General features: G+C 36.6%; 1 protein-coding gene across 1 annotated transcript in view; it reads right to left on the bottom strand.

Moving 5' to 3' along the window:
- The window catches only part of AMMECR1 (AMMECR nuclear protein 1), a 122,896-nt gene that overhangs the window by 43,151 nt on the left and 56,998 nt on the right, over window positions 1-22,747 (bottom strand). Inside the window, exon 2 of the mRNA XM_007531266.3 lies at window positions 20,743-20,853. Coding sequence (XP_007531328.1) covers window positions 20,743-20,853 — 111 coding nt within the window. The remainder of the gene's footprint in view (window positions 1-20,742; window positions 20,854-22,747) is intronic.

Here is a 22,747-nt window from a genome sequence, read left to right as displayed (position 1 = left end):
TACTAATCTTATTCAGACCTGTAGCAGCTCTCACTTGGAGATCTAAAATTAACCCCCTAACTGTTCTATCCTTTCCATTTCATTCTACATACAAGTAGCCAGAATTATCCCTGATGACCTTCTCTTGAAAATCTTTCAATGGCAATGCAATGCTTTTTAGAAAAAGTGTACTCCCATCTATCATTTTATCTCCCACTGAGTTCCAGCCTCATAAGGTTACTCACAGTTCCTCTACAAACAACATACACTCTCTTCTGTCTTTTTGCATTTCGCTCAGTAATGTTTTGGATGCATAATGCATAGTTTCCCTAAGTCCTCACTTTTGAATGCTGAAATTGAGTCTTAAACGTTCACAGAGATTCAGCTTAAATGCCAGTTCTTCTGTAAAACATTTCCCAGTCTATTCAACTAGAGATAATTCCTCTCACTGCCATAATATTGTTTATACATTTAGTGTAGCATGTATTACATTATTTTTTTAATTAAATAGTGATTTATATAACTACAAGTTAATAGGAGTGTACATAAACACCATTTCCACCACCAAAAGACTGTGTCCCATTCCCCAACTCCCCCCACACACACACCCCCCAGTGAAGCTGAGTATCCACCCTCAGCCTTAACTCTGAGATTTTTACTTTGGTGCCCTACTCCAAATTCAGTCAAATGCTGCTTTGAATTTCCCTTTCTGTTCTTCTTTCTCAACTACTGTTTATGAGTGGGATCATTCCATACTCATCTTTTGTTGTATGCTTTACATTGGGTTGGCGCAAGCACTCTCTCGAACTCTCGAACTCAGGAACCCTCTGAACTCTGTCACTCTGGAACTCTGGCGGGTTTCTTAGGGGCGGGGCCAAGCGGGCCCGCGAAATTAACAGGACTGATCCAATTCTCTTGGCGGGGGAGAACTAGAACCCAATGTAAAGCATACAACAATCTTTGTCTTTCTGACTTAGCTCACTGAATATCATTCCTTCTAGCTAGCTTCTTTCCCTCTGCACTAAGCAAAGAAATGGAATCTGGAGCATGACTCGGATGCTGTGATGTCTTGTGCATGTGTGATTCTGTTGAAGAACTGAAGGTTCTTTACTGGCTGCTTCTTCTAGCATTTGCCCTTCTTCCGTAGCCAGTCAACAGCATCAGGTTGAGCCTGATGTCAAGTTTCGAGACCTCCTTTGAATCTGGAGAGGTGGCAGTCGTTGACTATGTGGGTCATAGTCTGTCTGGAGCCGCAGGGGCAGTTCGGGTCGTCTCTGGCTCCCCAGCGATGGAACATAGCGGCGCACCGGCCATGGCCTGTTCGATAGCGATTGAGGAGGGCCCAATCATAACGTGCTAGGTCAAAGCCGGTTGACGCTTGCAGGGGTCTGTGACTGGCTGCTCATAAGACCAGTTAACGGAGAGCCAAGAGTCAGTGCAAGCAAAGCAGGTTTACCCAGGTGGTAATCAAACCCAGAAGACAGCAGACTCTTTTGGGTGATTTACTGGGTTTCTGTGGTCATTCTAGTCCTGTCTTGTTTCGGTCCGGGTGGTCTCCTTTGGTATTCCTAGTTGATCCAGGAGAGGAGAGGAGAGGAGAGGAGAGGAGAGGAGAGGAGAGGAGAGGAGAGGAGAGGAGAGGAGAGGAGAGGAGAGGAGAGGAGAGGAGAGGAGAGGAGAGGAGAGGAGAGAAAGCGATCTGCTGCTCGTAGCTCCGCCTCCGGAAGTCGAATCCCACATGTATTACATTCTTACTTGCAGTTTTTTTGTGCATGTGTTAATCTCTTTTATAAGAGAAAGCTCACTAGAGAAGCCATGTATTTGATCACCTTTCTAGATTCAAATACCTAATACAGTGCCTTGCTCACAGTAAAGTGTTCATAAAATGCAAAACTGAACTGGATCAACCTTATTTTACCCCAAAGCAACAGAGAGGCAAGACTGTAGGGATTTATAATAAATTATATCTTTACCTACAGCTCTACTGTTATAATTGCCATGTGCATATAGAAAATACTGAATGGATCTTTCAATTAAGCTTTAGAACTATAGAAAACTATTCTAAGATTGAATTACCTTTTTGGGAAAACATAAATCAAGAATAATAAAATCAATAGTAAAATAATGTCAATGGCAAATGTAAAAAAAAAAGACCTTTTACAGTAGATTCAGCTATACAAATTCAATCAATAAGCCACAAAGGCAGCCTTTTTTTTTTCAATACTATATATATATATAAGGGCAATACTAGCATATTAATGAAAACTGGCTAATGAAAACTGGCTAAGAGACACTGGGTATAACCTTAGATCTCTTAGATCTCTATCAGAAACTACTCCTTCCTGTATCTGGATTTGGATATTTTCCCAGTCATAGCTGAGTAGATTTGATCCCACTTAATTTCCAAGTCCAGCAAAATCACAATTTGGATGTGGCTTAACTCCTGGCAATTGTCAAGCATAGTAAATTCCTATTCATTCTATAACCCCTTTAAATAACTTGCATTAGCTTGAGTTCCCTCCCTCCCTCCTTTTCTTTCTTCCTTCCCTCTCTCTCATCTGGGCTTTGTCACTCAGGCTTTTCAGATAGAAAGACAGAAGACAGGTCATAGGAGATGGTATATTGATTATGGGGAAAAATCATATCTGAGGCTCCAAAGTCCCAGGTTCAATTCCCTGAATCACTATAAGTCAGAGCTGAGCAGTGTTCTGGTAAAAAAAACAAGGAGGTGAGGGGAGAAGGGAAAGAAAGGAAAGGAAACAGCATCAAAGCTTTCTCTAATGTGCTGAAGGTTGGGCATGAATTGTAATCAAGCACGTGGCAAAGCAGGCACAAGATTCAGCTGATCTGTTTTGCTGGCCCAAACATTCACAACTTTTTTTATTACAGATGTTTTGCTCAAATTAATACATTCATATAAAATATACCCTAAGGGGACTTTTTCTCCACCACCAATGATCTTCATTACTAAGCATTCTCTTTAATCTCCAAATAGTCTATCACCTGGATAATTTATTGTCTCATATTTACAATAATAAGGGCAATAATAAGGAAAGTCAGATTCAGAATAGAATGGGATCCATTTCTGAGTAAATATTTCTCAAGTTGGTAACTGCTGGCAGGAGTCCTTCCAGGTCACATCTCAGAAGGATTTATTTTTTTAAAACATGCTAAATAAAATTATCAAAATGGCACCCCCAAACTTTAGTTCAATCTGGGATAAGTGCTGTTTTGTTGAATTCAAATTTTAAATCAACATCAACACAATCTTTCTCTGGGGTTACATTCATTAGTAGAATCAAACATAATTAGCTATGTAGTAATAAGTGGCACAACGTGATGGCCTGACCTGGGATTGCTCAACTGAAACTTTCATCTCCCAAGGTCTTCAGCCATCACAAAAAGATTATTTCTGACAATCATTCAACTTCTCAAGCTATTAACAACTAGGAATTACAAGAAAAGCCGTATAGAAATATTTTCATCTTATGAGAACAAAAACTTATTGGCAGTAGTATCACTGTGAATAAAATGTCTTTCATGGACTGGCAAAATATATACACTTGGACTGTGTGTTGTTTTACCATGTGTGAGGCCCATATTCAAGCCCAACCCCCCTTACATTGAAAGAAGGATTGGTACTGTGGTCTCTTTCATTTTCATATTCTCCCTCTCTATGTCTCTTTATACCTAAAAATAAATAAAATTTAATTCAAAAGACATTTAAAAAAATTTTTATTTATTTTTTTCCACCAGGGTTATTGTTGGGGCTCAGTGCCTGCACTATGAATCCACTGCTCCTGGAGGTTATTTTTCCCATTTTGTTACGCTTGTTGTAGTTATTGTTGTCATAGCTGTTGTTGTTGTTGGATAGGACAGAGAGAAATGGAGAGAGGAGAGGAAGATAGAGAGGGGGAGAGAAAGATACTTGCAGACCTGCTTCACCGCTTGCAAAGTGACCCCCTGCAGGTGGGGAGCTTGTGGCTTGAACTGGGACCCTTACACCAGTCCTAGCACTTTCCGCCATGTGTGCTTAACCCACTGTGCTACCACCCAGCTCCCCAAAAGACAATACTTATAAGTAACCTTGGAACACCAAATGCTTGTAAACTGCAATTGCATGTGACAGGTAGGAAATGCTCAGAATTTTAAATATCCTCTACTTCTGATTTTCATTAATATCATCTGGAAAAATTAGTTTATGTAGTTTCTTCTCTGGGAATGCATTTCAAATATTTTTTTTCAAATATTTCAGTTAAAAGCAAATATACTGATTGGCTAGAGACAGAGAGAAATTTGAGAGGGAAGGCAAGATAGAGAGGGAGAAAGAAATATACCGGCAGCACTGCTTCACTGCTCACGAAGCTTCCCCTTCCCTGCAGGAGGGACCTAGGGGTTTAAACCGAGGTCCTTCTGCATTTTTAAAAAGTTTTTATTATCTTTATTTATTGGATAGAGGCAGCCAGAAATCGAGAGGTAAGGGAGAGATAAAAAGGAAGAGACATAGAGATACATGCAGCACTGCTTTACCACTTGCAAAGCTTTCCCCCTGAAGGTGGGGACCAGTGGCTCGAACCTCGGTCCTTGTGTGTTGTTAACATGTGCACTCAACGAAGTGTGCCACCACCCAGCCCCTGATCCTTGTGCATTTTAATGTGTATGGGAGAGCCGCCACCTAGCTCTTTATGTTTTTTAAGCATAGTAAAATCTACCAGCTATAACAGCTGAATGATAATTAACAGTTAGAAAGCAAATGATGAGTCAAAATCATTTATGTTCATAAATTTTAAAATATAGATATATGTCAACACAGATTATGTCTAGGTCCCTAAAAAAATCATTTTTATAAATTTCTTTCCTATGACGTGTGTGTTTTGCAGTATCCAGGGCCATGACCATACATGTACTTAACATTCTGGGTCATTTTTGCATTCATAACAGAAAAGAGATGGGAGTGGAGAAGGGAGAGACCACAGTACTGGAGCATCCTCTCGTATATGCATCTCCTATGTGGTATCAGGGTTCAAGCCTGGGCTGTGCACAAAGACAGGCACTCTACCTAGTGAGCTAACTCTCTGGACCCCTATAATTTATGTTTTGGGAGATACTTTAACCTTAACTTCTCACTTGATCTAACTCTTTTGATTTAAAAGTACTTTGTTATGCTAAGTGAACTGACTCTCTTAAACATTTCTCCTGATCTATGATTAATCTTCTATAGTTATTTAAGTGACTGAAAGATGTGAAAAATGTAGTCCAAGACTTCCAGGCACTACCAATTTAAGTACAGAAGAGAATCATGTAAAACAACTAAATACACTGGAAGGGAAGCTAGAACAATCACTTAGCAGAGGCACTAAGAAATGTGTTAAGAGGAAAAAAATGAAGAAGCAGTAACTCTCTGTTTGGGAAAAATAGCAGGGTAAATTATTTGGGAAGCATAATTCTGCAATATAAAGTTGTGGAGGAATAAGCATTTTACTAGTTCTAAATTTCTCAATTTTTTTTCTGGAATGTTTGTCTTAAACTTAAAATTGAATAGAGCTCAAACAAGAGACAGAACAGCAGCAATCAACTCTGATTTTCAAATAATTGGTAGAATTTATGAGCTGCCAGCCCCCAACTACCTTTTCCTTCCACCTCTTCAACCTATGACTTAGTCATACAAATAGCACTTACCCACACTGTTAGTCTCATTGACATCCCAAGGACTAAAAACGTTACTTATTTCTGGACTAATGCCTCTAGCCACCAGTGTATTATTAATTTGCCTTGGTGCCATGATCAGTATCTGGTATTTGGGACTTAAGTATATGAAATGAAAACTTTTATGATAAAATTTTTTGAAAACACTAAAAAGAAGCATGTGACAAGGATAATGTACCAATCAATGTTGCTATTAATTTTATATAATTAACATGCTGTCTATGAATAAAAATTTGCAATATATTTTCTGTTAGATTTTAAAATATCCTGAAAACAGAATTACAGTACTATGATAACAGACAAAGGGGAAAAAATGAATCAGGAGTAAAATCAGAAGATAGTCACAATGCCTATTCCAAAAAATTTCAATAATATATAATTTCAAAATTAAAAGATAATGTACACATAAAAAATCTGTACACAATAGAAATACATTAAAACTTCCTTGTCCAGAGAAGAAAATGGGCAAAAATACAGATAGATAGATAGATAGATAAGACAGACAGGCAAACATTTATAGAATTAATAGTCAACCCATATCTGTGACCTTGGGAGAACCACTGCAGTTACCATTGGAGAAAATGGGGATATAGAACTCTGGTGGTGGGAACAGTGTAGAATTGTACCCCTGTTGTTTTGTAATTTTATAAATCATTAATAAACAATTAAGTAAATATAAAAACTTCCCTGTATTTCTTTTTTTCATTTTTAACCTTTATTTATTTGATAGAGACAGCCAGAAATCAAGAGGGAAGGGAGAGATCAAGAGGGATAGAGGCAAAGAGATACCTACAGCATTGCTTCATCACTTGCAAAGCTTTCCCCCTGCAGGTGGGGACCGGGACTCGAACCTGGGTCCTTGCGCATTGTAACATGTGCCCTTAACCAGGTGTGCCACCACCCAGCCCCCAACTTCCTTGTATTTCAAATACTCTTCATCCCCAAATACCAGTTGCATTAAGAAATATGTTCTGCAGGTGGGGGAGATAGCATAATGGTTATGCAAAGAGACTCTCATGCCTGAGGCTCTAAAGTCCCAGGTTCAGTTCCCCACATCACCATAACCCAGAGCTGAGCAGTGCCCTGGTAAGAAAGAAAGAAAGAAAGAGAGAGAGAGAGAGAGAGAGAGAGAGAGAGAGAGAGAGAAAGAGAGAGAATGAGGGAGAGAAGGAAGGAAGGAAGGAAGGAAGGGAGGGAGGGAGGGAGGGAGGGAGGGGGGAGGGAGGGAGGAAGGAAGAAAGAAAAGAAAGAAATATACTCTAGATAATTTTATTATCTTTAAACTTTAAATTCTAAGAAAGATATGTATGGTAAAAATGGACATAATTCATGGTAAAATACATACAATTCCTTCCCCCCCAAAAAAATCCTTATTTATTTCTATGTGTTATGAGAAAACACTAGTTCTCCTTTTACACAGTTGTTCCTTCTTTGTTTTATAAGTTGCCTCCAAGGAATTTTAAGTTGTAAAAGTTAAATTTAAGGCAACAAATTTGACCTAATTTATCTTTTTTTTTTTTTTTCTTTTTCCCTCTAAGGCGTTGGCTGGGGCTTAGTATTCTTTGGATAGAGGGTGTGAGAGAGGAGAGACTGAAAGGAGAGGTGCCTGCAACACTGCTCCACCACTTGTGAAGGTTCCTCCTTCAGGCAGGGACCAGGATCTTCAAGCAGGATAACATGTGTCTACACAGGGTGAGCCACCACTCTGTCCTGTGTATATATATTGGACAGAGAGAGAGAAGGAGTGGAAGGGTATGGCAGGAGGGAGTAAGGGGATCACAAAAACAAAACTCCCTTCACACAATGAAGGGACCAGGCTGGAACCTGGGTTGCACACAAGGGAAAACAACACATTCTCCAAGTGAGTTACTTCATCAGCCCTTGAATGTTTTCTTAATTATACTTCTTAAGGAATGGACTGACATCTTACACCCATATTTTGTGGATCTCTTCTGTTGTGGAAATTGTAATGACAGTTCCAGGCAATGTCAAAGACCTGTATTCTAATTCTAGTTCCAAGTTTGCGTGACAAATTCTAAGAGGTACTAAAAGATTATAGTACCAGTTCTATCTTGGGACTCTCTGGTCCAACCAGTTCCAAGAATCTAGTGCCAGCTAAGAAAGCAGCAGCAACTTCAACTACTTCAATAATAAGGGTCCAGTATAAATGTTATGGTTGGGTGGATGGGAGTCAGTTATAAAACTGTGTATCTTACCATTGCTAAACTTCTAAATACGCAGACATTACTCATAGGGAAAGTTTAACCACTGCTGGTTAATGTGGCTTTCTATAAAGAATGAAGTGCTAAACACAGACAATCTTTGACTTCTGGCACATCAGCTAAAGCTATGTGGAGTTGCGGTAGTGGGTTTAGAGGTGTTCGAAAATGAAATGGCTACTTAACTGCTAATTAATCAGCTCTAAGTCAATATATAGATTTAAGATAGAAACTAGAAGTCCACTTCTTGAGAGATTTAGTTATCATTTTATTGGAGGGTTCATAGTTTACAGTACAGTTGTTGGCACATGGGTACAATTTCTCATCTCCTTGAGGTGTCTGCAGAGTATATCTCACCCTTCTTGAGAGATATTAACAGAGATTTAAGAATCTTATAGAGGTTGTCCTAGATGACATATAAAGATCCCTTCTAGCTCTGTGGCCTCATGGTGACCACCATTTCACATTGTGTTTCTTAAAGCACATATAACACTTCCAACCAGAGATCAACCTCATGTTAAATTGCTATCCAAAGTGTTCTGGTTATGGATCTCTGTCCCAGGGGTCAATCTACCTGACCATTAAATACCTCTTTTGCTATTAATCAGCCCTGGCAACTCAGACTGGCTCCAGGACACTGGCAGCAAGAAAGGTGACAAAATGGAAAGGAAAAAAAGTGGCTATCAGGGTCAAGTAAACTGCTACCAAGTGATGAGATTTGTCTCTGTTTGTTTTCACACTGCTTGATAAATTACTGCTGAGAGAGTCTCAAAAGGGAGAGACAAACATGTAAAGATAATCATTACAATCCAGTGTGTTAAGTGTTAGAGTAGGGAAATCAGTGTGAGAATATAGAAACTGACCAGTCTGCTAGGGAATGTTGGGGAATTTGACATGGAATAAGCTGAGTCTTAAAGGATGAGTAGGAGTAGACTGGGTTGAAATGGAAAGAGATGTGGTTGGCAGAGAAAACATTCAAAACCAGAGAGACACAAAGACTGTATCTGGTAAGTGGTAGATAACTGTCATTGTTGGAATATAAGGTTAGGGCCTCCTAACCTAATCAGGGAGAGCATATTATGAAATGATGCTGAAGCTTTGGGCGTGGCACAGAATCACCGAAACGTTTTTTTACTGAAACCCCTTATATCTGCATAGGGCCAAGAATTTAGTTTGTGATATGAAGCAAAACAAAGTAAACTGGTTGAAATGGGAATTGAATCCTGATATCATTAGCAGAAAAAAAATTTAAGTAGCAGCATTTGACTACTTACTGCTCTCCACTCACTTCAAAGACTTAGCTGACTCCTCCAGACCTAGGTTAGCAAGTCAAACCCCCCCCTTTGTTAGGTAGAATGGGAAAGGTCTTAGAAGAATGGCGTACATTAAAAGCAACCTGGACAATTTAATAAAAAAGTCTCTTTCCTTTCCCCCTCAGTGAAGGAGCAACAATTAGAACCTTTTAAGTCAGCAAGTCAGCTTTGTGGAATATATAAAGTAGTTCTGAAAGCTGAGTATAGCAACAGGAAGTTGAGTTCTGGGCAGTCCTTTTAATTCAAACTTCTGAAGAATTTACTGTATGGCTTTTAAAAAATCTGTTTCACTACGAGAATGGGCAAAATTGGCAACTTGACATATGGATTTTAAAAAGTGAAGGTCAAAAATGGAGACAATAATATGTTCATCTAACTTGAACAATGGAGCCAACAGTTTAAATATGCTTATTTACAGAATTTTTTTTAAATTACTAAAACTGAGTTTTCTGAACATGAGATCAACTGTATACTTATACTTTATGAATCTAATGCACTACCCTTGACGTCCAAATGTGAACATATTGAAAATGCATATTTGATATTAACAAAATTAGAGCTTAATCCGCAATAGGATGTAATCACTATCTTTTCATATCTTTAAAAGTTTTTAGCACCTATGAAATTCTTATTCCAACAGAACTTTTAAAAAAGTTACTATTAGGGAGTCCAGGCTATAGTGCAGCAGCGGGTTAAAAAGTTATCATTTGCCTATAGTAGTTTTGCTATATGAATTTTCAAATTTCTTTTGTTAAAAAGAAACAGCCCAAACAAAATACTTTGGGACAAAAATTTTATGGTGAATATTTGTTCTTTATTTGAAAAGTAAGAATGTAAAAAAATATATAGAATTAGTTCTCTTTCTTTCTCTCTTCCTTCCTTCCTTTCTTTCTTTCTTTTTCTCGTTTCAGATACAGATAGTAAGATAGTGAGTGTGAAAGACAACACGGCATCAAAACTCCCTTCAATGTAGTGGGGCCAGATTCGAACTGGGGCCATGCACAGGGCAAAGCAGCACACTTTCCAACTGAGCTATTTTGATAGCCATAAGAGCTATTTCTTAAATATATACTTACAATACAAGGTAAAGGTCTATCTACCAATAATGAAAACTAAATTTTGTCAAGTACTACACTGGATATCCATATTTGAAACAGTTAAGAGTTTGAGAGAAGGGTAAATATCACAGAGGAGAGCTTGTTTCTTTTGCCTTTTTTCTCATGCTCATAAAATAACTAAAAATGTAATATTAAATTGCTGCACCAGAACTTCAACATTCATTTATTTAAAAATTTTTTTTAATATTCATTTATTTTAAAGTCCCCAAACAACTAGCAACATTACTCCCGTAGAAACTGTAAGTGCATAATATGTGTTATTCCAGACAGGAATAATCACCTTGAATATACATTGATGTAACCATCTTATTTTTCAAAAGCACTAAGGCACAGATCTGTTCTGGTCATTTGGTTTGTAATGACTCAAATACTTTGGATGCTTGTAAGTATACCTAATGTTTATTTTTTAAATGTGTAGACCAAGGTAAATAGATTGTTAGGTGCCTAGAGTATAACTGCATATATTTAATATATTAGTGATCTCATGTAATATTTGTATTCAGATTTATCTTCATCACTTGGATTTGAAAAAATGTCAAACAACAATTCTCAGATGAGGAACTAAATATTAACTATACTAACACAAAATATGAATTAATTTTAACAGAACAAGAAGAGAGTAGAATCTGAACTATTATACTTTTCTTTATTAGCCAAGTATTCAGATTATAATCCAACCAATTCTGGTTATTCTTTAATGAAATATTTTACACACATAAACACATACACACACACACACACACTTATACTTTCAGATGTACTCTATTTCTTGGGTTTTCATTCCCCCATAGCAAGTACATTTCTCTTTTTAAAATATGTGTTAGTAATCCCTCAAAATACTCTAGGGGGGCTGGGTAGTGATGCTCCTGGTTAAGCACACACACTACAATGTGCAAGGAACCAAGTTTAAGCCCTTAGTTCCCACCTGCAAGGAGAAAGCTTAACAAGCAGTGAAACAGTGCTGCAGGTGTCTCTCTTCTCTACTCTCTCTCTCTTTATCTGCCCCTCTCCTCTCAATTTCTCTCTGTCTCTATCCAATAAATTAAAAAATATTTTTTAAAAATACTCTATATCTTGTATGTACTTACTCTGACCATGGTATTTTGTACAAATCCATGTAATTCGGACGTTTTAACATGTAAGATTAAAAGCAAACCAAAAAGTAGTATAAAGGTGTTTCTAACTTTAATTAAAGTGAAATGGAGATGAACCAAATAAAACTGCTTAATAAATTATTTTAGATATATTTTAGTTTATATTATAGAGTATTTGCTTATCCAATATAATCTCCTCTGACCTGTTGGGGGAAAAAGTGCTTTCCACCCAGCACTGAAATTATTTATGTATTTTTAATCAAATAGCTTTTATTTTTAATTTTTTAATTATCTTATTTATTTGTTGGATAGAGACAGTCAGAAATCAAGAAGGGAGGGGGAGGTAGAGAAGGAGAGAGACAGAGAGACACGTACAGCACTGCTTCACCACTTGCAAAACTTTCCCCTTGCAGGTGAAGACTGGGGGCTCAAAACTGAGTCCTTGTGCCTTGTAACATGTGCACTCAACCAGGTGCACCACCACCCAGACCCTATTTATGTAATTTTTATGTATTTTGCTATTTTATAAACTTCTATAGCAAAATGAGATCAGATTTTCACGGTGAATTGTTTAAATATGATGGAAGCAGTAGTCTACAAGGAGGAAAGGGGTAAAATTAATAGACTGATAGAAGTACAGAAGTACACAGTCAATTTCTTGTAATTTCCCTCTCCTTATGAAGTGCGAAACCAAGTGCCCTGGCATAGCAACATCCTAAGTCCAACCTCTCTTACAGCTTTGCCTTTACAGATAACCTTTCATACTATTCCAAAAGGTATTGTGCCTATAACTCTTAATAACAGCTGCATGGGCATTACAAAGGAGCATTCTGAATATCTATAGATGTCATAAGGAATTGGAATCTGATATACTCACTACACTTTATTTCTGTAGCTGTAGGTGCAATATGAATTATGATTATTCTTAATAATTTAGGAGCTATTCTCCATACAGGAATGGTTTTTGCTCTTTAGCTTCTCTGTTCACATTTTGCTGGTCATTTTATGGTCTCATTTCTGCTCATTAGCATAACTATGCTATAAGGAAGGAATGCACTTAAAGTGGCAACTGAAATGAAGGGTTCACTTCCTATACATTATATTTACCTGTCATACTACAGGGTAATTTTTGAGTAAAGGGTACACAACAATCTGGAATCCAAACTAGACCTTAATTTAAATGCTGGTAAAATCATACAACTGTACTATAAACCATTAACCACCTGAAAACAGGGATAAATAAATTTAGAAATAAAAAATGTCACATATATGCTTTCTCATTTAGTGAGCTATGCATTGAAACACATGATTTAGGTAGAAATTATAGGACTCTATAAAGGAGAATGAAAGGATGGAATGAAAGAAGGAAGAAAAATAATGGCTGCCAGGAACCATGAAATTCTGGAGTTATTAAGCCACAGCAATAACCATGGCAGAAAATAAAAAGGAAATCTGGACACATACAGCATGCAAGTATGTTGAATACACGGTGAAAAAAATGGAGCACTCATAAAAAATAAAAATACTATATGATTCCACTTATATAAGTTAGCAATAGGCATCAACTTGATAAAGAATGAGAGGAATACGAAAGGAGACCATCTGGGACTGCAAAAAGACAGGACTAGAATGATTTCAGGAACCCACCAAATCACGGGTGAGTGCAAATATGTGGCTCGTGGGCAGAGAGGAACCTAGGGAGAGATTAAGTGGCTGGTAACAGTCTGGCAGTTTACCAGTTGAGACACCACCTCCAGTCTGTTTCACCAACAAGGGGATAGCTGAAGGGAGGAGAGGACTCCCATGAGACTCACTTAAGTGCAACTGTGAGTCTCCACTGCTACTGTCCTCAGAATCTGGAGCAGTGGCAGGGAAGCCCTGTGCTGATACCAGGGGACAGAGAACTAATGAGGAGACTCAGGAGAAGATCTATACCTTGGTGGCCTAGAGTCTCTTTGCATAACCACTGGATTCTGTCTGCCCTTCCCTGCTTGATCTCTTGGTCAGGAGTCAGTGATTAAGCTAAGAAGCCTACTTATAGTTTAAAAGCCCTCGGGCTCCCATAACCTACAGGGAAGAAAAAGAACAAAAGAGGCTTTAAAAAGCCACTGTGCTCCAACTCAGGGATTAAACTAATATTGAAAAAACTGTGAATTTCCACAACTGTGAACTCTTTAAGTACCTTACTTAGACACAGGTTAATCAAGGCAAGAGTGATCAGTAATTTGAAAAGTACTTAGAGAGGGACCTCATAACATACTAAATAAAATGGTTAAACCAACAAGAAGAAATACTGGAGAAATGAACCAGGACAAGAGTCCAGCTAAAAGCCCCCCCCAAAGGGTGAAGCACAAAATAATGAGGTCAACATCCAAACACTAGTTAAGAAAATAATCACAGGAGTGAGTAAAGAGTTTGAAAGAATTGTCATCATAAATGCAGAAACAACAAATGAGACCCTGGAAAAAACCACTAATTATCTGCAGGTTATTAGAGAGCTGAAAGCTGAAATAGCTGAGCTAAGAACACAACTAGCTGAACAAGCTAAAACAGTACCAGAAGAGGGTAACAAAATAGATGAACTCCAGAAAACACTAGAGGGGAGAGAGAATAGAATAAATGAGGCTGAAGACAGAATTAGCAAGATCAAGGACGAATTAGAGACAACTAAAAAAGAAGTAAGAGATATCAAAAAGATACTGAAAACAACAACAGGGACCTATGGGATGACTTCAAAAGAAATAATACATGCATTATTGGCTTACCAGAGGAAGAAAGAGAGGGAGGGGAAGAAAGCATTCTTAAGAACATAATAGCTGAGAACTTCTATACTCTAGACAACATAAAAGGCATAAAGGTTCAAGAAGCCCAGAGGGTCCCAAACAGAATTAACCTAGACATAAAGACACCAAGACACAACCTATTTAGAATGGAAATGAATAAAGATAAAGGATCCTGAAGGCTGCAAGAGAAAAACAAAGTCACCTACAGAGGAAAACCAATAAGAATATCAGCAGACTTCTCCACATAAACACTACAGGCCAGAAGAGAATGGCAAGATGTCTATCGAGTGCTAAATGAGAAAGGCTTTCAACCAAGACTACTGTATCCTGATAGACTGTCATTCAGACTAGATGGAGGCATAAAAACCTCCTTAGACAAGCAACAGTTGAAAGAATCAACTATCACCAAGCCTGCCCTGAAAGAAGTTCTGAAATGTCTCCTCTAAACAGTCAGACCACCATAAATATGCCATCAGAACACTCTAAAAATCTACAAGAATGGTATTCAAATATTTTCAATCTTGGATATCAATAAATGTCAATGGCCTAAATTCACCTATTAAAAGGCACAGAGTAGGAAGATAGATCAGAAAACACAACCCAACTATATGCTGTCTACAGTAAACCCACCTAACTCAACAAGACAAACACAAACTCAAAGTGAAAGGATGGAAAACTATCATACAAGCCAATGGCCCACAAAAAAGGACAGAAACAGTTATTCTCAGACTATTAAATGGGGAAAGCAGAGTCTCTTCAACAAATGGTGTTGAAAAAAATGGGTTGAAACATGCAGAAGAATGAAACTGAACCAATGCATTTCACCAAATACAAAAGGAAATTCCAAGTGGATCAAGGACTTGGATGTTAGACCAGAAACTATCAGGTACTTAGAGAAAAATATTGGCAGAATTCTTTTCCGCATAAATTTTAAAACTTCTTTAATAAAACAAATCCAATTACAAAGAAGACTAAGGCAAGCATAAACGTGTGGGACTATATCAAATTAAAAAGATTCTGCACAGCAAAAGAAACCTCTACCCAAACCAAGAGACCCCTCACAGAATGGGAGAAGATCTTTACATGCCATACATCAGAGAAGAGGCTAATAACCAAAATATATAAAGAGCTTGCCAAACTCAACAAGAAAACAAGTAACCCCATCCAAAAATGGGTAGAGGACATGGACAGAGTATTCACCACAGAAGAGATCCAAAAGGCTGAGAAACACATGAAAAAAATGCTCCAGTCTTTGATTATCAGAGAAATGCAAATAAAGACAACAATGAGCTATCACTTTATTCCTGTGAGAATGCCATACATCAGAAAAGGTAACAGCAGCAAATGCTGGAGAGGTTGTGGGGCCAAAGGAATCCTCCTTCACTGCTGGTGGGAATGTAACTTGGTCCAGCCTCTGTGTAAAGCAGTCTGGAGAACTCTCAGAAGGCTAGAAATCTACCTACCCTATGATCCTGCAATTCCTCTCCTGGGGATATAACCTAAGGAACCCAACACACCCATCCAAAAAGATCTGTGTACACATATGTTCTTAGCAGCACAATTTGTAATAACCAAAACCTGGAAGCAACCTAGGTGTCTAACAACAGATGAGTGGCTGAGCAAGTTGTGGTATATATACACAATGGAATACTACTCAGCTATTCTTGGATGGACCTTGCAAAATTCATGTTAAGTGAAATAAGTCAGAAACAGACGGATGAAGATGGGATGATCTCACTCTCAGACAGAAGTTGAAAAATAAGATCAAAAGAGAAAACACAAGTAGAACCTGAACTGGAATTGGCGTATTGCACCAAAGTAAAAGACTCTGGGGTGAAGGTGGGGGGGGGCAGAATACAGGTCCAAAAAGGATTACACAGGACCTAGTGGGGGTTGTATTGTTATATGGAAAACTGCGAAATGTTATACATGTACAAACTATTGTATTTAAGGTCAAATGTAAAACATTAATGCCCCAATAAAGTAAACAATTTAAAAAATAAATAAAGAATGAAAATAGAATGGTAGGTTCTAGGGTCTGGGGTGGGGGGTGAAGTGGGGAGTTGTTCAGTTGGTGAAGGATTTCAGCTGGAAAAGATGAAAAAGTTTTGGAGATGTTTGATGACAGGGTTGCACAACAGTGTGAATATATTTAAGGTCATAAGTTATACAATAATAGTGTGAATTTTGTATTCTGTATTTCTTACAATATAAATAAAGGGAATAACTGAGTAACAATCATTTTCAGAATAGGACAACAATCTAATCACAAATAAAGGCAGTGATTCATCAAATATTCTAATGTTGAAAAAGACACCTATACCTGGTAAATGTTTAATCTCACTCTTTTTGTTTTCTCCTTTCCCTTTATCCAACTCTAAGTTAATTTCATTCTAATTGTAAATTCTGTGGCTTACAGGTTTTACAAATTAAAGACCAGACTTCAAACATCACAATTGTTATGTTCTGGAAAAAAAATAGTCTCCTTGAGGTATATTTCATTGTTTACATTTCATATATATATATAATTTATATCATACAATGGTATATTTTGTAATAAACATTATCTTTTTAAAATGTTTATAATACTTTTTACATTTGATAGGACAGAGAAATTGACAGGGGAAGGGGAGATAGAAATGGAGAGACATCTGCAGCATTGCTTCACCACTTGTGAAGTTTCCCCTCTGCAGGTGGGGACAAGGGTCTTTAACCTGGGTCCTTGCAAATGGTAGTATGTGCACTCAACCCAGTGCTCCACCACCCAGCCCCCTACATCATCCTTTTCTTTCTTTTTTTTAAAAAGACTTATTTATTCATTTACTTACTTGGGGTAGAAACAGAGAAGAGTGAAGGGAAAACAAAGAAGGTGAAGGAGTGGGGAACTGCAGTACTGCTTCACCACTTGTATAACTTTCCTTTGCAATAGGGACTGGAATCTTGAACCCTGGTCTTTGTGCACCACAATGTGTGCACTCAATTAGATGTACCACCAACCAGCCCTCATTATCCTTTTCTATAATATTAATTCAATTTTCTTCTGACTAGCCTAATGCCCCTGAGGCATTATATACCTCTTCATACATAATATATATAATTCCATTTATGGAAGTTAAAATAATGTTTCCCATAATGACCTTGGGTCCATACTCCCAGAGGGTTAAAGAATAGGAATGCTATCAAGGGAGGGGATGGGATATGGAGTTCTGGTGGTAGGAACTGTGTGGAGTTGTACCCCTCTTATCCTATGGTTTTGTCAGTGTTTCCTTTTTATAAATAAAATAATTAAAAATAAAATAATAAAAATAAGAATAGCATGTAGATATGGCAATTGGCTTAAAAATTATACTGCAACATTTTTAAATGATTACGTAGTTTTGGCTCTAAAAATGAATTCAGTAGAAAAGATCAATTGGGGTGGGAGTAGATAGCATAATGGTTATGCAAACAGACTGTCATGCCTGAAGCTCTGAAGTCCCAAGTTCAGTTCCCCACACTGCTGTAAACCAGAGCTGATCAGTGCTCTGGTTTAAACAAACAAACAAAAAGAGCAATTGTAATGTAAGACCTACATACTGTTTTTCATCTTTTAATTCTTATTATCATATTAAGCAAAAGATATTAACCCACATAAAAATCAATACATGATGTTCGTTTGTGTGTACATAAACATACCTCTAATGTGTCATATGTGATCAGAAACTTGCATAGAAATAAGATATTGACAAACAGGGAGTACTATAGACTACAATAAAGGTGATGACATATAAGAATGTAGGCAAATTTCTGAGTTTGATTATTTGAACAATTCATTCAGAATCATTGTTGTGAATATATATAGTAGTTATACAGTGTATAGTAGTTATACAGTAGTTATATATATATATATATATATATAGTAGTTATATAGTAGTAAGAGATACACAAACCCCCCAAAAGTGAGATTATCACCCTTGTCAATGTAGACAAAAGAACTTCATATTTTCTTTAAATAAAGCCAATTTCCTATTTTAGTTACTATTAAGAATTTCTAAAGTTGATACTGGGATTCTGCCATAGTTTCACTAGAACAGTACAAAGGGATTCTTTAGTATTCTATACTATCAATTCAGACTTCCCTTCTATCAAGGAAAAAATGGAAGTTTTACATGACTTATGTTTCTGAAAATGTGTTGTTTGAGACACTAATGGCATAAGACAGAGTAGGAGGATAAAAGGTTTCAGTAGTATAAAAACTCAAAATCTGGGAAATGCTGCATTTTATATGTCTCTATTAAGAGACTCACAACACTATTAACATGAGAGGTTTTGAGAAGTCTTGCAGTAAATGGAGCTGTTAAACCTACTTAACCAGTATTGCCAAAATTTATTTGGCCATAGAATCCTATTGTAAAGAATTACTAAGGGTAGTCCGGGAGGTGGTGCAGTGGATAAAACTAGGGTCTCTCAAGCATGAGGTCCTGAGTTCAATCCCCGGAAGCACATGTACCAGAGTGATGTCTGGTTCTTTCTGTCTCTCCTATCTCTCTCATTAATAAATAAATAAAATATTTTAAAAAAGAAAAAGTAAGGAACTAGTGTGCCTCAACACAATGTATAGTAGAAAATCTATAGAAAATTGCCTTTGATAATTAAACTACTAATTTATATGCAACTTACTCAAAAAAATGTAGAAAGTGGTAAAACTGTTAGTTCCTAATTGATCCCATAATATTTTGTGTAAGGGGAAAAAAGCTAACATGACTAGATTAGCTAGTATTACACTATCTTTGGCAAGTTGCAGATATTTCCAGAATGTATGTTTTAATCCCTTTACTGCCTATGTTATCTAATCAAATCGAAATGCTCACATTTCTAACCCCTGTGGAAAATCTAAGAATGCATATGATCTTCCAAGCCTCTACTTTTCTTTCTATAATTCACAGTAAGCTAAAGAAGACCCTGTAGTAGTAGGATAAAAATATTGGGCTGGTCAATATCCACACCACCATAAGCCAAAGCTGATTAGTGCTCTGGTAAAATATATATATATATTACTTATATATTTATTTATTTATATATAATATAAATATATATTATATATTATATATTATATATAACATATAATATATTATAATATATAATTTATATATTTAATATATATATATGGCTGTCAGAAAATTCAAGATACATTTTTGCATAGAAAAACATAGAGAAATACTTTGTGACTTCTCTGTCATATATGTCAAACTCAGTTATAAACATGTTAACTTATGCTACAACATTTATGGAATTGTACAGTAAAATAGTCAATGCCCCATGACACTGACCCTGAAGCAATTTAGTGATTATTATTTATTCATCTAATATCTTCCTAATATCCCCAGCAGTATACAGAACAACTTACTATTAATTATAGTTTTCTCCAATGGAGGCTAAACAACTTATTCCAAGTACCAATAGTCAGCATTGACCAATCTATTGTTGGACAGATATTGTGCATAATACAATTATGGAAACTATATCAGATAATCACCCTAAAATATGAACAAAAACAGGAAATTCCTTTGCTAATAGCTTATTATTTAAGGAATTTTCTCCTTTTGAAACAATTTCGGAATACAATTTGTCAGTAACCTAAACTCAAACCAAAAAAAAAAAATCACATGGCATGCTAGATACCTTTTTGTGAGTTCAGAAATTAAGAACAAAGTCTTAACAACTATAATGAGGCACTCATTACTTTGTCATTGTGTTAGATGAAACAAAATAAATAAGCTACAATTAATTCTGGATAGTGTGAATATGAATGATTATGCTGCCAGCCTTTCACATCACTTTCTTCCAAGGTTCTCCCTTTAATTTAAAAAATTACAGAAAAAATATAACAAAAAGTATAGGATGAAATAGACATCAACACTTTTCTTTTTTAAAAGATTCATTTATTCACTGACTAACAAGAAAGGGAAAGAGAAAGAGAAAACCCGAGCATCAATCTGGCACATGGGAGTCGAACACTTTATCCACTAGGTCAACCCTCAGGACACAATTATTATTTTTTTTAATTAGAGCATTGCTCAGTTCTACTCTATAGTGTTGCTGGCCGTTGAACCTAGGGCTTCTGGGGCCTCAAGCATGAGAGACTATTGTGTTACAATTGCAATATCTCTCCAGTTCTGTCAAAACTTTTTTAAAGCCTAATAACTGTGATGTAATTACTGTTATTATGGAAATTATATGATTTTAGTAACCTATGGATATTGGGTAATTTATTTTCAAGTTATACATGCTAAGGTAACCATGGGGGGAGAGGAATTTTAAAGCATCTATGACAGAATACAAAGAATTATAATATTTTATATTTTGCTAGTATATATCAATAATATTTTACCAGCGCTAAGGTAAACAATTGAAGAAGAAAGTCTGTCATTAAAGGATTACAAATATTAACAATTCAGTAAAGGAAAAGGAGTTAATAAGGTTCAACTTTCATAATTACTTTTTTCATTTTTTTTAATGTAGAAGCAGAGATAACAAAAATTAGTCTTCACCTGGTAAGTGTGTACTCCCTGAGTCCTGAATGCAAATTCATGGCAGAAAAAGTACCTATGCATCCACGTAGTCTTTTGTCTCGACCAATCTTCCATGTTACAAACAGTGGGCTGTAATAGAAAATAAAAACAGGGTAAGTCAATTAAATTCAAACAAGCATTTGACTACTAACTAAATGTAAAGTTAGGTGCGTAAGATATAAATACCAAAAGACAAATGCTCAAGAGATTTAGAATCCAGCCCAATTCTTCAGAACTGTTTTCTTTAGAATGAAATTTGTAGATGGTAAAATTAACAACATATGGTATCAATCCTCACCAATATAAGACTAATTACTGTTAACAGAGATACTTAACAATATTATTAATGTGGCTGATAGAGAAAAATAGAAGTCTTCCAGCTTGACTCTTTTCTTCTATAATCAAATACTGATTGTTTTGCAAATATAATGAAACAATAATTTGCTCACAGTTCTGGACCTGGAAAGTCCAAAATCAAGGTTCCAGTTAGGTTTTTCTTCTGGTGAGAGGTTTCTTACTAACTTGTAGTTTTTTGTTTTGTTTTGTTTTGTTTTTTGTCCTCACAAGGTCCTTCTTCAGAGCCCTCAAAAACAATCAATTCAACCATCCTCAGAAACGTCTTCTCTCCAGAAATGTCTTCTCCTCTCTCTCCCTCTCTCTCTCTCATTGTGTGTGTGTGTGTGTGTGTGTGTGTGTGTGTGTGTGTGTGTGTCGCTCCCTATTATAATAACACTAATCTTAACAGATAAGGACATAAAGGCATGACACCCTACCCTTATGACTCCATTTAATCATAAGTACCTCTATGTAGGCCCTATGTCCAGATATACTGTTATGTGGCACTTCATGTTAGATTTGTGATATGTGAATTTTGTTGGGACAATTCAGTCTATACCAAATCCCTAACAAAAACGTTAGCTCACAGTCCAAATTTCCCTAAGGTCATTTACTGAATGGGCTTTAAGATTGTAGTTATTTCTCCTTAATTTTTCTCTTTACCTGTGAAAAACAGAAATCAATCCAGGGATGCTAAGTGCAGAGTCACCAACCCAGTTAGTGTTAAAACCTGACTAATTCTCCAAATTTGAAGTTTTCCATCTGTACAGAAAAAAGAAAATGTGAGTAGCATGTCCAGATGTCTTTTATAATACCAGTAAATAAGAAAATTCTGTGACTATTAAACAGTATTATATAGGAAAGCATAGCATAGATCTCTGCCTCCTTCCAAGAGAGGGGGAGGGAAGGAGGGAGAGACGGAAACTAGAAGATACCAGAACAAAGGAGAAATGCTGGATCAAACCAGAAACACTAGCTCTAATTTACAAACTTCTGTACTGCATTAGTCTGTAGCATCACCTAACATTTTCTTTGTCAGCCTTCCAACTTTCTGACTCCTCAATATTCTTGCTTCATTTCTCCTACTGTATAGGTAGCATTCATCAAACTCACGTTATATATATTCTCCAAATCAAAATTTCCATTTGCCAATGGTTAACAACTATTCAGCAAGTTACTGACTTGTTTATATTACTTAATTAAGATTAATGAGGCTTAATTCTTCCAGGTCATTTGAAATGCAAAATGAAAAAATAAGTTATGCAAGGAGAGAAATAAAGGGGGGCAAGTGGTGGGGTGGGGGGAATGGGGAAAGGTTACAGAAAGTTCCAATGCATTCTGTATTTCTCACCAATAGTTAAAGACAACACACTAAATCTCCATTACAGCTTTATACCACATTCTTCCCTCCAACCTTTACAAATACTCTCTGTCATGGAGCTCCGGAAAATAAGAAAACATGGTTTAAACAGACACCATGTTGCAGCCTGGGAGGGGGCACAATGCTGGACTCTCAAATGTGAGGTCCCAGGATTCACTCCCTGGCGTTGCATATACCAGAGTGATGAGCTGGTTTTATCCCCATCCTCCCTCTTTCATTAATGAATAAATAAAAATAAAGAGACATCGTGGGTTAGTATAGGAGACC

Source organism: Erinaceus europaeus, chromosome X (assembly GCF_950295315.1).
Source record: "Erinaceus europaeus chromosome X, mEriEur2.1, whole genome shotgun sequence".
In the NCBI taxonomy this organism is placed as follows: domain Eukaryota; kingdom Metazoa; phylum Chordata; class Mammalia; order Eulipotyphla; family Erinaceidae; genus Erinaceus; species Erinaceus europaeus.
The sequence above is the reverse complement of the archived record's forward strand: the minus strand, read 5'-3'. Positions and strand labels throughout refer to the sequence as shown.